The sequence below is a fragment of the Sinohyriopsis cumingii genome, chromosome 2 (assembly GCF_028554795.1).
Source record: "Sinohyriopsis cumingii isolate HCF-2022 chromosome 2, ASM2855479v2, whole genome shotgun sequence".
Classification (NCBI taxonomy): domain Eukaryota; kingdom Metazoa; phylum Mollusca; class Bivalvia; order Unionida; family Unionidae; genus Sinohyriopsis; species Sinohyriopsis cumingii.
In genome coordinates this window covers 26,312,367-26,333,632 of record NC_142962.1, presented here as the reverse complement: position 1 = coordinate 26,333,632, position 21,266 = coordinate 26,312,367, and the positions used below count along the sequence as shown (strand labels likewise).

The following is a 21,266-nucleotide window of genomic DNA, read 5'->3' as shown; positions in this document are numbered from 1 at the left end:
ATGAAAAGTCCTTTATAATTTTCAATACTGGAATTCTGATGGTCCTCCAAGAACCGTGACTTTGTCCAGATGACGTTATCTATAAATCTTTCGACTATTTCTCATTGAATTTCCACGTCAGCGTCTCGCAATGTAACTAATATTACCGAATTCGTCCGTGCACGAATGATTTAAACATATAATACTAACACACATAGCCACTGTATTTCGACTATGCTTTGCGTGGATTTCAAAATAATTAACATTTTTAATTCTTACATTTTAATAGTAGCATTGAAATATTCCGGATTATAGGGTTAATATGCGAGTTCGATCTAACATCTGAACCTCAATCGGAGACAAAATTATAGTTCCCACTCTTCAAAAAGAAGGTGTCTAGATCATGTGAAGCAGGAAATTACGTCCAATACATTCCTTGAAGTTCTGCTATGTTGATTTCATCTGTGGTTTAATGGGAAGATTGTAAAACTCATCGGCAGATGAAATAAAAATGCATGACGCGTATGAAGCAGCTCCAATACTGGAGAAGCTGCCTCTAAAAATAGAAGCGATTGCATGTTATGGTGAGCTAATAGTGTCCTCTTTACTTAGTCCTACAATGTAAGACCTAACACATCAGAGGTCTCACTAGGATTTTAAAACTAGGAGTTCAGGACTCCTAACTTGGTAAAAATCGGTGTCCCACCCGCAAAAGTTGCAGTCCCCTCCCAGAAACATGTTTAAGTGGCTAAATGTCCATTAAAATGCCATGAATAAGCAGACACTAAACTTTGTCAGTTTTATTTATTTCTAAGCATTTATTATTCTATACAAATAAACTATGTATAAAAATTGTTAGTATGTACAAATATCATATTCTTTAACTACAATATATTTTACTTTTGACTATGTCGCATTTCACAAAATTTTCTGATGCTTGGCTTTGGATCGTATTCCTCTATGCTTGGTCCCTCTTCTTTGACTTGCATCATTTGTGTTAAGGTCTCGTGTTTTATTCAGGACCTTCCCTTGCTCTTGATTTATTTCTGCACATTGAGGCCACTCTTGTATGCCATGGGTGTTACTGGTGACACCAAAACAATCACAGCTAGGACTGCAAAGTCTGGAAGTCTCTATACTCTTCAAGTATAGTTGTACAGGCTTCGGTCAGTGTGCAGTTCAATGATTTTATGACTACCTCGGAAGTAGGTGGTCTGAGGATGTCTCATGCCTAGAATATGTGGAACTTTGCAGATTAGAAGAACCAGTTGTTGCCATTGAGTTTAATTTTCCATATTCTTTGCACCACTGGCATATAGCTCTTGCTGGTCAATCAAAATGAATTTTGTAAATCCAAGGAAAGTTTTTATTCCAAATACTAAGCCAGGCATCACGCACTTTCTTACACTTGGCTACTGCCCCATCAAAACTATCAGTTTTAGCAACTTTAGCAGAGTTCTGAATCACATTAAAATCTTCATCAGTTTTCCGTTTTAACCCCAAAATATTTATCCAAATTTGTACACAGCATTTTGCACATGGCATTGACAAACCACCCCAACAAGTGCATTGTTACATCATAATCTGCTTACACTGGTGTCTGGCCTTGGCACAGTATGCTGTAATATAACTAAAATAGCCATGCAACTGACTAACTACAATCGACACCCTCTGAACACAAGAACGGGAAATGACTACAGTCGACATGAGGACAGCAATTTTAAAAAAATGTAACTGAAAAAATAGTTTTCCTGCAACTTCAAAGAAAACTGATTACCTCTGAAGCACCGATATATACCAAGCAAATAAAAAAATCTGGTTCATTGTTCTTATAATTACTTGATGTTGCCGCAGCAATAACAAATGGGTATTTGTTTGGTCCTTCAAAGAGAGCTTTTAGCGGTGCCTTAAATAACACATGCACCTTCATCAAAGCAAGCCAACAACCTTTGATCAAAGGAAGTCAGCAACAAAAATAAAATTATTGTTTCAGTTTTCATAATGACAACATATTTATTGGGGGCCCCAAGTGGCTGAGTGGTCTAAAGCACTCACCATTCCAGATCACTGCCATCTCACCTCTGTCTGCATGGGTTCGAGTCCAAGGCACGGCTAGCGTGGGTACATGGGAAAGCCTGCCAGCAGCTGCTCGTGGATCGGTGGTTATTCCCTGGGTTTTCCAGGGTTCTCCCTCCACCAGTTATACTGGCCGCCATGTATAGCCTATCTTGTGCTGAAAAATGGTGTCAAACCCTAGAACAACAACAACAACATATTTATTGTGCTGCTAAACTTTCCTGTTTGCAACAAAAATATTGGTTACAAAGGACTCCTGTGTAGGTGATTTTCTGCGTCCCCCCCAAAAAATTTGCATCCAAATACACATAATTAAGCATTTCCACGATCTCTGGCACATGAAGGTTTTGTTTTAGTGCTATGTCTTACTATCCAAATAAAGGCCTTGTATAGTGTGTTCCGATGTCGCTGACATTGGAACGAGTAGTCAAAGCTTCAGGAATATCTCACACATTTACAACTTATATCGACACTCTTCCACTAAATTATGTGTAATTACTATACTTTGCTGTCTTTATCCTGGTGGAATGAAAATATGACACTAGCAAATGGACGCATTTTCATGTTCCATTGACATACATTTGAATTTGTTTCTATGTGACAGTAATCTAGGTATGCTGAAGTATGTTTAAGTAGGTTCATGTGGCGGATATGTTTCTTGAACGAAACGAAATGTTACTTTACAGTTCTAATAGGCATAATATATTTTTATTTGTTTCTTTAAAGAATATTTCAACTTAACCCAATTTCAGCATTCCCAGCTTTCATCGCTTTCCAGTCAGCTGAAATGTAGGCCAATGAAACTTGAAAACAGTTCCATTTCTTTTGTGAGAATTTGAATTTATTAGAGAAAAGACATCAGAGTAAGTAAAGTTTGACTAAAACATTATGACTTTACTTTGTAGAAAAGCGCCATTATGTTGACTTTAGTTACTATGTTAGTCTAAGTCAAAACACACTACACATCGCTGTTAGTTATGCAGTAAGACCTTGACACCCAAAACATATATGTCAGCGTCAAGGTCTTACCTGTAGGACAAGTCTTTACTATATTATATAGTATATAATCCAATGCTGTATTATTGCTGCAAACAGGATTTTCACATTAATTTTGGACATGCGCTGTCCAGCAGTTGTTTACAAATGTAAAGCTATAGCTAGTAAGGACACAAATATCTTGCAGCACAATTTCCTCTAAAATGTCAGCATTTATTTTAAGTTTACAATGAAAAAGCACAGTATCAACACTTTTCCACAAATAACAGTCTTATTGATTTTGGTCCAACAAGACACCCCAAGAATGTCCCTAAACATTCTCACCTACCCAGAATACATATATACAATTGAATAAAATCAAAGCATAAAATGTGATAGTATAATTCTGCATTGTATAATTATCGAGTAACATCAGTAGACTTTTGCTCTTGTCAGTCTTCAACAAATCGAAGACCCCATTACACCGTAAGATTCTTGAAAACACCCCAGAACACCTCAAATAATGTTTCACAGTTGAAATTATTTTATCACTTCACCAAAAATTGTGTAATTTAATCTTAAATATCCCAAAATTGAAAGTTAAAAATCCATTAAATGTTTTAAGCTGATTACAAAGTCAACCACAGTGGCAAAGGAGTTATCATTCATGCATCTGATTCTGAGTCTGAAAAAGTGCATTTTGATACATTTGGATAAACTAATACCAAATGCATTGCAAAGTAATTGAATAATCATTTGATTTTCTTTTATCCCTATGTATCCTGGTACAAGGATGTGTTCTTTTCATGGCCTATTTTATTGATGTTCTTCTTTGTTGTTGTTTTTTTAAATTTTCTTTTTAATCAGGCACACACACACATATATATATATTAATTTTGTCATTATTTCTTTTCTTGTTTTTTGGTATTATTTATGAGAAAGTCTCAAAAATACACCCTCAATGATTTTTTTCTTCTTCTTTTTGGACACTGTTGTTCTTTGGGTTTTCACGTGATTCCATTTCCTTTTCCTTATTAGTGATTGAAAATTTCCCATCTTTTGAATTTTGCCTCTGTTTTGATTCCACATGGAAATTTTGGAAGAGTATTTTTCTTCTACTTCAAACTTGCAACATCAGATAGTATCATGTGTATTGTAAATTTGTTCTTCGTTAATCATTTGATAATTTCCTGTCATGTAGAGAACTTCTGTAATCCATAAAATGCAAGTGTGTAATGCCATAAAGTTTTTTTATTAATGACTTACATTCCTCAAGTTATCCACTAACAGAAAACAATTAGATTTATTACCAGGAGGCACATGACTGTGTTCTTTTTTAGTGATCAGTTTGTATGCTTCATGACCAGAATGCCACTGACCTGATATTAATTATTTCATTGTTCATAGGAACAAGGAAATTGACTGGTTTGGCATCAGTTTCAATGTTCTCATAAGTGTTGTCACAATTAATTTGAGTTGACGTGACAGAGTCATCATCAGTGTTTGATTGATCACTCTATAGTATGCATTGATTAGTGGCAACAATTTGTGGATTTACACTGCATTCATTGTATATGTTGGAACTGTTTATTGTCTCTGATATCTTTGGTAATACTGACTCTCAGTTTTGTTAATTTTAAATTCCTTCTCCATGATGTTCATTATTACGAAAGAAAATATCCATTTATTGCTATGACAGATGTACTCATTTCATGAGGCTGAAATTGCTCATTGTTTGCACGACTGCTACACTTCTTTAGAACCAGGACAAAATTACTAGCAGTCCGTATGGTACTATGCATTGGACCCATTCTGTTCTGTAATATGGTAATCTGTGCATTGTTTTGGATTCCTTCTGTAGAGAACAATTTAGTCAACACTGCACGAGTGTTGTCTAACAGACCATTCATTCTAAGATACAGTCTGAATTGGTAAACCCACTTCAGCAGAAAATGACATTATAGTCCATATTGATGAATACCCACCATCTGTGCAACATGAAATGAGGGATTCCTTATAGGAGGGAGAGTAGTCCATTAACTGGTTGAAGTCTGATCATTTTGTCATTTAGTGACATTTCATTTTATGTGCATGACCTCAGTTTGGCTGTCAGATCCTCACTTCCCATCAGTGCAGTTGAAACAGAGTTGAGAATGCAGTTGCCATCACATACGATAGTGAAAGTACACAAAACAAAGACAGGTCACATTTGTTCATAATTTCTTGTGCATTTTAATTTATTTCCACAAAATTGGAGGGGATGACCTGTTATCCATAGAACTGAAGGGACTCAAGGATCTGTCTCCTGTTGCTATGAAGCAGACTTTCAACACCCTAAAGGGATACCTGAGCTAAGCAACATAATCCTTGAGTAATTGTTAGATGAAGTCCTCATTTCTACCTTAGATTTGCTATACATCTCTGATACCATGATACTGTGCGAGGACAACAAACTACATACATTTGATATTGTTTATTGTTTTCAAACAAAAGCATACTTTTGGCTTCTCTTTTATTAGTTTATTTGATTATATTATAGCTTCTCGAGGGTCGTGGTTCTTTCTGGGGTTTTTCCGGGTTCTTCCTCCACCATTAATACTGGCCGTCATGTATAGCCTATCGTGTGCTGAAAAATGGCGTTAATTAAACCCAACAACAATAACAACAACTTGATAATTATACAATGTAGAATTATACTGTTAACTGTCTTTTTTGTTATTTGATTATATATATATATATATATATATATATATATATATATATATATATATATATATATATATATATATATTGGGTAGGTGAGAGTGTTTAGGACAGGCTGGTGGTGTTTTGGGGTAGTCTTGGGGGTCTTTCCTTTGAAAGTTAAAACCTATACTTATGCTACTTGATAATTATACAATGCAGAATTTATTGATTTATTGATCACTGTCTCTTTTTTTGTTTCATTTTATTTCATTGTATCCTGGGTAGCTGAGAGTGTTTTAGGGTAGTCTTCTAGTGTTTTGGGGTCTCTTGAGGTCATTTCTGTGGCAATTTAGATCTCTGCTGATATTACTAGATAATTATACAATGCAGAATTATTCTGATCACTGTTTTTTTTCTTCTGTTAATTTTATTTAATTGTATATATGTATTCTGGGTAGGTGAGAGTGATTGGGAACAGTCTGGTGGTGTTGTTTGGGGTAGATGTGGGGTCTTTCCTTTGCTAATTACTATTAAGTATAAAAACTGTACTAATGTTACAAATTATACCATCTTGTGATTTTTTTTACCAAAATTATTGACTGTTTACACTTGCATATACAATCTTTGGTTTGGAGTGAAGAAATTCAGAGGCATCATGAAAGGAAGCCGCAAACTTGATATAAAATGCACTGGAGTTGATCTATTGTTAGATACACAAATTCTTTGTTGATATTGACGATGTTAACATTGCATTGTTATATCATCGTTTGCTTATTCTGACATCTGGCCTGAGTATGGTACGCAGTGAGATCTTGGCATATTTTTTTTTTTTTAAAATTATAACATTCCTGGTAGCAGAAAACAATCTGATGAGGCACTGTGTCATAATGGATCTTTCAGATGAAACAGTGTTGGATTATTGGCCTCTGGCTAGTAATTATTATATTTTAACTGACCTCTGTATGACTATGTGGATGATAAGTAAAATTCCTCTTTTTTCATTCATAGAATTAAATAATTCAGATCGTTCATATTTTCTATAGTAATCCCTGTCAGAACAGAACACCTGTGTATTCATTGTCTGTTGGCCCTTTTTCAAAATAAAACTTCTGATGCATGAGTGGAAGGCAGCGCCACAAGAAATATATATAAAAAAAATCCTGAGATCTACTTGTTGGTTTCCTTATGCTACAGGTACTAGCTACAATAGAAAAACTTCTGAAGGCAGGAAAAGTAAGAGCTACAATTGACCAAACGATGGCTAATTACTTTTGTTTTTAAAATGTACCCAGGAAAAAATAACTTTGCTCAAACTTCAAAGGAAATTTATCACCTCTAAAGCACCGATCGTGCTGCATAAATACTAAGCAAACAAAAAACAAAAATTCAGAATTATAGTTGTAAAAAGTCTTCAGAATTATAGTTGTAAAAAGTCTTCAGAAATATAGTTGTAAAAAGTCTTCAGAATTATAGTTGTAAAAAGTCTTCAGAAATATAGTTGTAAAAAGTCTTCAGAATTATAGTTGTAAAAAGTCTTCAGAATTATAGTTGTAAAAAGTCTTCAGAATTATAGTTGCAAAAAGTCTTCAGAATTATAGTTTTAAAAAGTCTTCAGAATTATAGTTGTAAAAAGTCTTTAGAATTATAGTTGTAAAAAGTCTTCAGAATTATAGTTGTAAAAAGTCTTTAGTGTTATAGTTTGTTGAATTGTGTCTGCTTGGTAAATATTTAAATGTGCTTAACAAATTCCTAACCTTCAAAACAATTCAATGTAAAACTAACCAGTGGTGCCATATGATCATAGGACACTTTATGCCAGTTACCGGGGCCCAGAGTTGCCGAGTGGTCTAAAGCACTCTCTGTTACGGATCACTGCCATCAAACCTCTGTCTGCGCTGGTTCGAGTCTCAGATTCAGCTAGTGTGGGTAGTTCTTTCTGGGTCTTCCAAGGTTCTTCCTCCACCATTAATACTGGCCGCCATGTATAGCCTATCGTGTGCTGAAAAATGGCGTTAAACCCCACAACAACAACAACAATGCCAGTAACACTTGTAGGTAACAAGCAGAATTATTATAATGCAGTCTTATTTTATATTATGTTAAATGAATAAACATGAATTTATTTCATATTATATTCAAAACTGTATAACAACCAGTATTTTTGGCTGACAATATTATTTTTAATATGCTATTCTGGATCATCTGGAAATAGATTGCAGCAAAAATTAGAAGTGATGAAGTTAATGATTCTAACAAAAGGATTACCATGTGTGTTAAAAATTAACCAAAATGGTCCTTTTGCGATTTAAGTTCCCAAATATTAATACTGTGATAACCATTTTAAGAGTGGTATAAATGCTACCCCCTTCCCTTGGGTCTTTTAAAATGGATGAAAAGTCCAGTATAAAAGAATTAAGTAACAGTGGCATGTTTGCTTATTTTTCAAAAACAGTTGAAATATTCTTCCTTAGAAAGAAAATTTGTTTAAAATGTTTATATTAACAAGTATTTCTGGCCCATTATTCAGCGTCTCGGGGTGGGTGGGTGGTAGAGCATATAAATTGATACTGGTTCATCTGAAGCAGTAACATTTCTTTTGAGGACTTGTGCTTATTCGTCCATGTTGCTCATGTTGTGTATGACTTTAGTTTGGGATCTTTAAGCTTTTTAATGCATGAGGAATTAAATACATTCATGTTTATAGCAGTGTGCTGATGTAGTGAGCAGATATGGTGGCTCAGATCTGTGATAAGACACATTATTCGTAATATGTAGCTTATGATTAATACACGGTCAGATTATGAATGAGAGTCATATTTTTCTCCCATTCTTCCCATAACTGTTATGTTATATTATCTTTTCCAGATGATGTACTACTTGTGGGAACCAAAGAAGGGCACCTGCTACAGTATAGAATCAAGAAACCTAGAGCAGGCATGTAACATGTACCAATGTACCTAAGCTAAACCATATATCCTTGTGTTCTAGATGTTATTAGTATGGCACTGGTCACTTATTTTGAATGCAAATTCATAACTTGCCATTGATTTTCCTACCATTTCTGAAGTGGGGCCCAGAATTGTGAACATGTGCATAAACAAAATGAGTTTGGAATGTTCAGAATGAGAGAAAATAAACAAGTCAGCATGTGTATTCAAAAGCTAAAGACAGTACATTTCAGTATGTTGTACAACAGTCAGTAGGATTTTTTCTTAAGTTGGCTGAATTGTCATAAAGGAGTTACTGAGCAATGTCATAAAATCCAGTTTCCCATAAAATAACAATTTCTGAATACAGATTTTAAATTTTTAATAGTTTTTTCATCAATTTTCACTTAGGAATGTTAGAGAGCACAAAGTATTTTTTAAGTTGCTTGTTATCTGAAACTCAAACCAACCTCTCTTGGAGATAAAAATTACAAAATTATATTCATTTTAGATCACCTTTCTGTAAGACAAAGTTAATTTATGGTAGAGTCCAGTTTCAGACATTAATCATGCGTTGTATATCATACGTTCTAATTAGCTATTTTCAACTTTTTATGAATAATCACTTGACCATTTTGCATGTTATTTTACAGAAAGCATTCTGACAGCAGGGCCTTTCTTTTTGGAAAATCAGTCAGCAGAACTGAACAAATTTGACAACATCTTTGCATAATGGCCCTTCAAGTTTGTGTAAATTATTCAGATTTGCAGTGAGAGATGGCCACCATTTCTAAACTTGGAAGAAAAAAAAGAATCTTTAAGTGACTCTTTGTAGAATCATTTAAGCCTAATTGACCAAGAACTTTAGTCAGATTTGTTGTTGTTGTTGTAGGGTTTAATGTCATTTTTCAGCACACGATAGGCTATACATGGCGGCCAGTATTAATGGTGGAGGAAGAACCCGGGAAAATCCCGGAAAGAACCACCGACCCACGAGAAGCTACTGGTAAGCTTTCTCACATTCCCACATTGGCCGAATCGGAGACTCGAACCCATGCAGACAGAGGTGAGATGGCAATGATCCATAACGGAGAGCGCTTTAGACCACTCGGCCACTCGGGGCCCCAGTCAGATTTGTGTAAATGATGCTGAATTAAATATTAATATGAAGTTCTTTAAGTTATTACAGATGATGCCAATCTGCCAGTGAATACGGCTGTTCCTATTATAAATTGAAATGTTTAACTCCTCATAAAAAGCTGCTAAACAGAAATTGAACAGATTTGACATAAAGCATTCTAGCTTGGAGGCCTTTCCAAACTTATACCAATGATACTGATTTGCCATCAAATATGGCCACTGTTACTCAAAATATAAAAACCTTTTAGCAAATTCTTCTATAAAAAAACAGAATTTGAGTAAATTTGACAGCATCCTGGCACAAATACCTTTCAAGTTTGTGTAAATGAGGCAATTCTGATTAAATATAGCCACCAATATGAACATTAGAATTGTATTTAGATGAATTCTTCTCAGAAACATCATAGCAGAATTTGACCAAATTTGTCAAAAATGTTATGGCATTAATGACTTCAAATCATAAAATGATATTGCCACTAATAATAAAGTTTGAAAGTCCTTTAAATGAGTTCTCAAATGCTCACAATAGATGCTGACCAAATTTGACATAAACCATTTTTGGGAGGAAGTGCTTTTAAATTTGTACCATGGATGCTATCGCATATGGTTGTTGATACTAAAAATAGAAACAAAATGTTTGATAACTCCTCCTAAAATGCTGCTAAAGAAACAATGACTAGATTTGACAGAAAGTATTCAATACTTTTCAGATTTATGGAAATGGTACTGTTCCTCCATCAAGTGTGGCCACCATCACTAAAACTAGAAAAACAGTTACACAGTCCTTTAAAAACAAATTCATGGACTTTGACCAACTTATTCAACTCATTGACCAAAGCATTCTGGTCCACAGATCTTTCAATCAGTCAAATGGTGTTGATGTTCCATCAAATATGAATGAAGTCATAAAACCTATAGAATCTTTGAAACAATTGTTGTCATGGCATATGCAATCAACAGCATTGGGAAAAAAGTATCCTACTAACCAAGATGATATGCTGTTTTGATTAGGAATGGGTTATAACAACTCTCTCCCCCCTACACACACACAGACAAAATGCACTTCGGGTAAAGTTTAAGCATGTCAGTATTTGTTTCACAGATAATTATTTTATCTCATTTCTGAACCAGATGTAAGAGAGTAATTATGTATGTGTAGAGTAGACAGTTTCATCTTTTCTTCATTACATTGTTCCTCGCACTAGCATGAAAAAAAGCTCACAAAATTTGCAAGGAATATTTATGGGGGGAAGAGAAGCAGTTTGTTTTTTCCTGATGCAGATATTTTTTGACTTCTTTCCCATGGTTGAAATTTTGATATTTATTCACCATTCTTGTGAATTCTGTAAATTTTACTTTTATATGAATAACATGCAAAATTGCTGAGCCTGTTTCTGTTTTCAATTATTTCAAGCAAGTGAATTTATTGGGAAATGTTCATTCAGACAAGTGAATTTTTAGAGAAAATGTCATTCAGACAAGTGAATTTATAGAGAAAAAATAATTCAGACAAATGAATTTACAAAGAAAGGGTAATTCAAACAAGTGAGTTTACAGAGAAAAGTTAATTCAGACAAGCAAATTTATGGTGGAAACTCTATCAAGAGCATTATCCAGGCAGTTAGGTTGTGATGAATTAGCCTCACGCTTATTCCATTAGATTCAGTACTTAAGGCAGAGGTGACTGAGTGGTAGAGTGGTCTAAAGTGCTCACCATTACAGAACATGCATATTTGCCATCTCAGCTCTTTCTGCATGGGTTCGAGTCTAGGGCTTGGCCATTGTGGGTACATGAGAAAGCTTGCCAGTAGCTTCCCAAGGGTAGGTGGTTCTTTGGGGAGTTTTCCTATATTCTTCCTCCACAAGTTATACTGTCTGCCATGTATAGCCTATTATGTGCCGAAAAATGGCATTAGGCCCCATAAGGACAACTTAAGACAAAAAGACACCATTTCATGAGAAACATTGGATAAGGAACAATTGACCTCTAACAAAGTTTTAATTTTTGCAAATTCTTTGAACATTCAGTATTGTGAGTTCTATTTAAACTACTGTTTCAAAAGATTACATTTGTCTTCAAAATTTTGCAGGTGATACGAAGTATGAAGTCACTTTGGAGCGTTCAAATAAATCTTTCTCAAAGAAACCAATCTCACAGGTAAGAGTAATCCATGCTTCTACAGTGGCTCACTTAAACTGATTTATGATGTTCCTTGGAGGTTGGAGTTGTCAAAATTGCACTTTTTTTTTTCACAAGTTGGCACAGCATCTCACTTTGCAGCGTAATTTTAAATTTTTGATGAGGTGCCAGACAAAGAAATTTTAGATTCTTGTAATAGTCAGCCTTTTGGGATGTCATATTTACCTAATAATATATACGGACAAAAATGTTTTAAGAAATAAAATGAATCTATTTATGCATGATCTTCCATTTTTGTAGTAGACGATAATGAAGAGGACAGGTCAAAATTATATTTATTCTCCTTGTCATTGAATACTTGACTTTGCTGGAAATTTGTGAATAAGTAAAGTACAGTAGTCCAAGTTGCAACAAAAATATGTAATGAATCATTTATCCTGATTATGTTGAAAGTATAGGTTTTTATGATTTGTTAAACTTTGAAGTTTAAAATAACAAACAAAGTAGCAAGTGGTCGATTCAGGTGTGTACATTATGTCATATTTCCCCGTTATATCTTTTTATTTCAGCTGGCAGTTATTCCAGAGTTATTCCTCCTGATTAGTCTTTCAGGTATTGCATGCTTGTTTTTCTTCTATCCATGGAAGGTTTAAGTTTTCATGTTATTGTTTTTAAATGCTTTTTTTTGTTCCACAAGATAATCTAAAGCGCTGTACTCTGACAAGGTTATATATAGAGACATCTGACGAATATTAAGTTATTAAGGGCTGTTCCATTAAAATATACATAGGACACAGGGAAGTCACTTTTAAAGTGGGGTACTCACCCATAGATGCAATTTAGAATTTTCTTATCATTTTAATATGAACTCTGTGAAATCAATGTATCCTGGCATATATTTTTTAAAAACTGCCTTCTCTAGGTACCATGTATGTTTAAATGGAAGAGCCCTGTAAGAGAAATTGCCTGAAAAAGATGAGTTTTCACTTCAGGTACCTTTTTTCTAAGTTTCCTGCTTGATAAAAAGACATTTCTTTTATCCATTAACCCTTGACCAGTCGCATATACACCTGTATCTGTGTACTGGATATGAACAGCAATTCAAACCTTTCATTTTCTTAATTCAATTGTCTAAATAAAAGTGGTCACACATAACATGCTTAATTTCACAGCTTTGTTATGAATACCGTATTTAACAGTGACTTATGTAGTAATTCCAAGATTAACAGTGGCCTTGACACATGTAACAGTGCCACAGTTAATAGTGCCCTTGATTTTTGTAACAATACCATATTTAACAGTGGCTTTGACTTGTGTAATTATATCACATTTAATAGTGCCCTTGACTTGTGTGATTATATCACATTTAATAGTGCCCTTGACTTGTGTGATTATATCACATTTAATAGTGCCCTTGACTTGTGTGATTATATCACATTTAATAGTGCCCTTGACTTGTGTGATTATATCACATTTAACAGTGCCCTTGACTTGTGTAATTATATCACATTTAATAGTGCCCTTGACTTGTGTAATTATACCAATTTAACAGTGGGCATGACTTGTATAATTATAACACATTTAATGTGGCCTTGACTTATGTAATTATACCACATTTCACAGTAGCATTCTTTATGATCACATTATTGATATAGGTCACATGACACAAACTGGGTAGACGCATCCATACACCCTGGGTTATGTACATATAGTGTTACTTTCAGTGATGACTGTGTAAATTCAGTGGTTTCATTCCCATCCCTGACAAAACACACATCATCTGTAACAACTATGTGAATTCAGTAGTTTGTTTTCCATACCTGAAAAACACACATCATTAGAGGATGAAAAGTAACGAATCTGATTAGAAATGTGGACCTCTTACATGGAGTTGTTTTTTTTTTTGTGTTTATACTGCCAGCATGGCTTGCAAAATCAGAGAGCAGAAAAATACAATTTGTTTTACACGTTTTAAAAAAAGTTGTATGCATTTCCATCAGTATATTCATTTTATGGTTAAAACATTATGAAATCATCATAATATATATGTATATGGTGAACTACAACAATATCTGAGTAAGTGGACAATGAAGAGGAAGAAAAACATAAGTGGTCAGCACTATAGAGTTGTCACCTTTATTTTTTTAATAATGTGGTTTCAAGGTTTCAGGTAACTCTTGATTTGGCTTCTTGGTGCTTTTTCATGTTCATGTCTGTGTTCTAATCCATTAATCATATCCACAAAAGTTGAAAACCTCAAAAGTAGATCACCATACAATGTAAAATATGTACAATATTCAGTGTCTACATATATATCAATATACAGTGTCTACATATATACAATATGCAATGTGTAAAAAATATACATGTGTACTATATACAATATTATATAGTGTGTACAGTATGCAGATGTGTACAGTATACAGATGTGTACAATAAATATGTGTGCAATATGCAATGTGTACAGAACACATACAAAGATACAAGGGCCCCAAGTGGTCTGATGTGCTTACTGTTTCAGATCAGTGCCATCTCACCTCTGTCTGCGTAGGTTCTAGTTTCGGGTTCGGCCAATGTGGTATGTAAGAAAGCTTGCCAGTAGCTTCTTGTGGGTCGGTGGTTCTTTCTGGGGTTTTCCTGGGTTCTACCTCACCATTTATACTGGCTGCCATGTATAGCCTATATTGTGCTGAAAAATGGCATTAAATCCTACTATATATATATATAATAACCATGTTTCTATATGAATCTTTCTCAGACAATTGTAAAAAAAACACAAACATGTCTCGTCATTTAATGTGTATAACATAGATTTGAACTGTTCTTCTGTTTTCAGCGATAAAATGTCAAATCTGAAACGATTTATATTCCACCAAATAAGATGGTATTATGTGACATAATTCTTGTTTTTTTAAAGAAAATTCAGAATAAATTCCACAACATTTAATATATTATATATTAAACAATTCACTCACATAAAACAGATAGGAAGAAAGAATATTTTTCTTGTTTGTGTACCTCAACAGCTGAAGATTGCTTCATTAAAGTGGACATTTCTCTGACAAAACTGAAGTACTGTGGTCATTGTCAAAAATAGCCCTTTAAGCATTTTAACTGTGGTCAAATATCCACATCCAAAGAACTTAGGTAAACAGGTCCACAACTGCCAACACTTTGTGCATGCACCAGTGAGTGAATAGAAATCAGTATTTTGAATTTACCAAAGTTAAAACTGCATACTTCCAGGTAAGACTGAATGTTGCAATGAAACCCATCTTCATTTTTGTTAATATATAATATAAAAGTAATTTTGTACACACAATTCTGTGATATCAATTTTCATAAAGAGTTGAATGGTATAAATGAAATGTGAGGCATATTGCCAGATTGTCCTCAGTATGAAATAAAAATAAACACATCATGAAATTTTTATTGCAGCAAAAACAATCTGCTATACAGCTGGTTTGAATTCTTGTGTTTTTTTTATTATTGATAATTCATTCAAAACTATTTTCTCTTGTTGTATTTCAAGTTCCGTAATAAGTGTTCTTGATTTGAGTACATTTTCTAACTGTATTTCAGATTATGCAGTAAGTGTTCATGATTTGAGTACATTTGGGCAGATTGTATTGCTAGCAAAAACAAAGGGAGCAACTTTATTTGAAGTAGATCTCCAGGTTTGTATTTACAGAGCTCTTGGACAATATATCCATTAGCTGTCAGAAAGTGAATATATTTCTTGTGGATTACAAAACAGCTTGATATAGATTTACTCTCATCTTTTATTTACATTAATTCTTGACTGGATCTCACAACTGTCAGGTGAAACATTGTGAAGAATGTACTTATAAATGGTTGTTGTTTTGGAATTTATTTTAGCATAGAGATTTATGTGGCTCATAAGAAGAAATGATATTAGAACATGGCTGATAAAATCCCATCATCCCAGACTATTCATTTTCAGAGTCAGACAATTAAATATTTTCAAGACACTAGTCCAGAACAAGTGATTATTTTTTATCTTAATACAAGTCAAGCAAATGCTAATTTTCATGCTTTAGTCACTTTGTCTACCCAGTCATGCTCCCCCAAGGCATACTGAATGCTTGAATCTACTTCACTCCACTTATTTATATCCCTTGATACTACAGTAAGTGGTCATTGATTACATGTTTGTACATTGATAACCGTGTGTACATCGATAATTGTGTACACATTCTGTTTCTGCTTGAATGCATATTTGGCTAAGCAGCTGAATTATCAGCCAATCAAAACACTTTAAATAAAACTAGTCTGGTATGATTAATTTGCAGTTTTGTTATATTGTGTTTACTATAGCCAGATACACTTGAGAGGCTTGCTGTTTGATTTCAGTCCAGCTATTCAATGCAATTAAATTAATAAAAGGCACTCTGCCGACATTGGTGTCAGTTTTCTTTATGAACTGATTAAATGACGGTAATTAATCTTTAATTTTTAATTGATTATACAGAGAATCAGTTTCCACATGTGATATTCCATTTGACGTAAAGTGAATATGCTAATTATGGCCTGTTTATATAAAGCACAAAATATATGTTGTGATAACTTTGGAATAGTTGATGAGCAAGATTTTCTTTACTATGCAGATAAAATGAGTTGACTTCATTATTTTCATGAGGAAGGTTATAGGGAAATAGAAGGAACATTCACCTGAAAATCAAGGGCAAAAATGTAAAGCTGCCACTGAATCAGAGGTAACTGCTTTTCCAGAAAGACTCTGGGCAAGCAAAAGGTGTGAAATATGATGCCACTGAGACAGACAAATGTTCAGTCACATTGGATTGATAATTATCCATGGCCTGAATCATTGAAAGAATGCTGTTTTGCATTTTTTGGATTGATAATAATTCACTGCTTCAGTTATTGAAAGAAAAATGTTTTGCAGATATTGCTGTTTCAGAACAAGATATGGTGTGTACAAGAGATCATGACAATCAAAATAATGAAAAATTAAGCTCTTTTAGGAAACAAATAAGTTGTGCATTATTTTTTTGTGTTATTTCTATGGATTAAGGTGCATACATCTCATTGAATCTAGTCAAGTTATTGAAATTTTGAGATAAATGAAAAGGTAGATGGGACAAGTGAAGTTTCTGCAGCTAGTCCTGGACAAGTGGATAGAAAAAAACTTGATCAGTCCCATTGAGTCTTACACATACAGGCCACATGATAACAATTAATGGAGTTCCAAGTAATCACCTAAGTTGATTGCTTGTTACTAGGGTTACAAATCAATTAATCAAAATTTTGGAAGATCAACTTAATTGTTAGCTATTTCCTGAAATAATACATGTACCACATACAAGTCCTCTCTGTATTTTACAAGCTGCATACAAAAGATTGAAATATGTGCATAGACTGACCCATTTACAAGCTGCGTACAAAAGATTGAATGAAATGTGTGCATAGATTGACCCATTTACAAACTGCATACAAAAGATTGAAATATGTGCATAGACTGACCCATTTACAAACTGCATACAAAAGATTGAAATATGTGCATAGACTGACCCATTTACAAACTGCATAAAAAAGATTGAAATATGTGCATAGACTGATCCATTTACAAACTACATACAAAAGATTGAAATATGTGCATAGACTGACCCATTTACAAACTACATACAAAAGATTGAAATATGTGCATAGACTGACCCATTTACAAGTTGCATTCAACATATTGAAATATGTGCATAGATTGACCCATTTACAAGCTGCTTACCAGTGATTGAATGAAATGTGCATAGATTGACACATTGTTACAAATGTTGAATAAAAACTCTACAGTCATGCATAAAGGTTAGATATTATGAAATATTAACATGCAGATACATTGCATAGAAAAGTGATGCAGATATCACAGACTGCAGAGAGTGACAAATGGGCAAGTTGAATAGGGGGATGCACACTGCGCAGACAGCAGAGAGTGACAAATGGGCAAATTGAATAGGGGTATGCACACTGCACAGATTGCAGAGAGTGACAGATCAACAAACTGAATAAGGAGATGCACATTGCACATTGCATTATCACTCTTTAGTACTGATCAGTTACTTTTCCTGAATTTGTAATCAATCCCTGATATAAGCAGTTATCACACATACTAATCACCATGCACTTTCAAATCTGTTCGCACGAAAACTTTTTAAAAAGTTATTACTTTTCATTTCCTTTACAGAAGCCAGCTTCTCTGAGTGGGGAAGTTCAACCATACCTCAGGATGTGTGTAGCTGTCAAAAGAAAATTACAGGTTTTGTTTACAGTTTCCATTTATTTCCTTATCCTTGAAAACTTTGCCTGCTGAAAAAGTGTAGTGTATCTATTTTATGAATTCACTGATTTGGGCATAAATATTTACAGTAGCTCAAGGAAGTTTTAAGATTTTTAATGATTTAATTTATATCATTTAGATGGAATGTTGTGTTTTCAAGATTTTTTTCAGCAAAGTAGGACAGTACTCAAATACATTAAAAAGTCATTTATGTACACCTCACTGATATTGTTACAATAAATGGTATTGGGTTTTTAGATGGCAGTATTCACAAAGAAACAAAAATGATTGCAATTTCAACTCATAGTTTTCAGTTTTCTTATGTTAGTTAACAGTGTCAATCCATTATACAAATTTTTGCACATTTCTTCTTCAAATACATCACCTGATCATAATTTGGTATTTATCCTTTATTCACACTTTGGTAACTCAGCAATTCAAGAGACAGTGCAATTGTATTAATTTCCCTGAATGTTTACATTGATGTTAGTGCCACAATTCACTGTAGTTTTTGCAACATTTAACTTCATTTTACCTGAATATGTATTTGTTTTCTTGTTCTGATTTCAGGTACAATTGGTAGGATTGAGTGAAGTGATTGTAAATAATTTAAGTTGCCAGACTTACCAGCACCCTTGTATTTATTGCATGGGGTTTACATTGGGACATACATATGACGTTGGTTCACAATGGTCAGAAGATAGATGGGTTACCATTTACACCAAGCAACATTTTTGGTTCAGTGAAAGGGTGAAGAAAAATTAAGTTTCAAATGCAGTTAGAATTGTTATTACCTCTTTAGACTACATTCTATTCCAATTCCCTGATGGTAGAATTCTCTGATAAAGACTAGATTTCATCTGGTGCATTCATCAAGATCTCTCATTCAGCTGCAGTCCCACTCTCACCAGCACTGCAGTGAGGCTTTACTGCATGGCACAATCCTTGGGACCAAATTTGATGTGGTACATAGGCCAACTAGAACTGACATGAATCTACCTGGTACTGGCTAGGATGATCATTTCCAGAAATGCCAGTGCCAGACTTCATCCTAGGATATCAGTCATTAGTTACACAGGCAGCATTGACTGTGGTGATCAGACCCAGTACCATCTCTTAACTGGTCATAGACCAGCTTGATTCAAACACTAATGCAGTCTTATCAGATGGCTTCAACTTGTGGGACTAGTACAGTATTTGTTGCTCCAGGAATGCCCAGTCCTGGCTTTTAGACACAAAAAACATTGTGAATCCATCAATGGTGACACAAGCCTCAGCTCTGCCAGAGATGCATTGCCTACCCAGTGATCATGTCCATGCCTATTGGTACTGGGTAAATGATGCCTCCACTGGATGACACCAGATGGATCCATGACAGGGACTGGTTTTTTCCACTACCTGGTGCCAGCTGTGGCAACAGTCTACTTATGGATACTAGTCCAGGACAATGGAGAATGTTGGAATGAATGTCTGATTTTGTTGTTGTTGTTGTGGGGTTTAACGCCATTTTTCAGCACGATAGGCTATACATGGCGGCCAGTATTAATGGTGGAGGAAGAACCCGGAAAACCCCGGAAAGAACCACCGACCCACGAGAAGCTACTGACAGGCTTTCTCACATGCCCACATTGGCTGAATCTTAGACTCGAACCGCCGCAGACAGAGGTGAGATGGCAGTGATCCGTAACGAAGAGCGCTTTAGACCACTCGGCCACTCGGGGCCCCGAATGAATGTCTGAAGATAACTGTATCCCAACAAGGACCTACTTCCATTCCAGGTCCACAAGCACCAGCTGCCTCTTTTGATCTAGTGATATTCAGGGAATCTGTCTGTTGAGTTCAGTCTGCATTTTAAGCCACTTGTGATCGCTCTCCTTTATCACATTGATTGACTGCTTTTAGTCAAGAAAACCAGCTGTCATTCAGGCAACTACAACAGTCCAGTTGAGTTGCATAGTGATTATTTGTGCTGTGAGGCATTGGAAGACACAGTTGTTAATGCACCTTTCTCTTCTGACCAAAATTGCCATGAATTTTAAACAACATGCAACATGACACACTTGCCATCTTTTCACCATCAAATCACAGCTCTTGACAGAGACATTCCCAACTTCAGACAAACAGATCTTCCTCACTGCATATGGACAGGAAGCCCTTTCTTGACATTCAACAACTGCTTAGATGTCACACTCAGCACAGGAACATTGTCCTTCCAGATTGTGGGTGTTATAAGGTGTTTGCGAGGGCTGCCATTCACTGTTTATGCATGCTTTCTTTACCATCAACATGACAAGAGACCCATTCAAGTGGTCATTTGGTAGCAAGAATCACATTCCCCATAGAAAAGGGAAGTTCACTCTGTTTACTGTCAGCATCACAAGAAACCCATTTATTTAAGTGGTCATTTGGTTGAAATAATTAGCATTCCCCTTAGAAAAGGGAAGTTCACTCTGTTGACATTGTAAATTCATGTGGCTTTTACTCCAGACCTCACTGACATCTCACCTCTGTCCTCATGGATTTGAGTCTCAGGACTATAAAGTCCAAGCATGGGTTGACATCAGTGATGAGGTCGAGTCTCCTTCTTTCCATCAGCTTCCCCAGTCAACAGATCTCTGGGAGATTAGTGATCAGCTGTCAGAATATATCTATGACCTGGGGAATGCTAAAGCTTTCTTTTTGAAAAGCCAGTACCAGGCATGTGCCCATTCCACTGCCTACAGTACTGAACTCCCAGCATTGGATAAGAATGTAATAGTGGTTAAGATGTCTGCCTCACCATTGTATAAGGGGTTTAAGAATGTGTTTCTCGCCACATTGAAGCTGGTTTGAATCTTTGTTCCCATGTCTTCAATGCTGGGTCTGACCTCATTGCAATTTTTCAGCTGCAGAAAAATCAGCCAACCAGCATACCTGGGAGTCAACAGCCCAAATTCAGACCAGTCAATCTTTTCAATTTTGCCCTCAGTCATACCTCAGAAATGAAGTCCCTGTAAAAACTATCACTCATTTCCATGGTAATGAGACCATT

General features: G+C 35.0%; 1 protein-coding gene across 2 annotated transcripts in view; it reads left to right on the top strand.

Moving 5' to 3' along the window:
* Positions 1-379: 379 nt before the first annotated feature.
* Positions 380-21,266, top strand: part of LOC149804505 (vam6/Vps39-like protein) — a 106,331-nt gene continuing 85,444 nt past the window's right edge. For both annotated transcript variants that reach the window (XM_089940807.1, XM_089940796.1), the window contains exons 1-6: positions 380-563; positions 8,581-8,649; positions 11,873-11,940; positions 12,492-12,534; positions 15,505-15,599; positions 18,143-18,214. In XM_089940807.1, the coding sequence (XP_089796933.1) occupies positions 491-563; positions 8,581-8,649; positions 11,873-11,940; positions 12,492-12,534; positions 15,505-15,599; positions 18,143-18,214 (420 nt within the window). In that variant the 5' untranslated portion in view covers positions 380-490. The remainder of the gene's footprint in view (positions 564-8,580; positions 8,650-11,872; positions 11,941-12,491; positions 12,535-15,504; positions 15,600-18,142; positions 18,215-21,266) is intronic.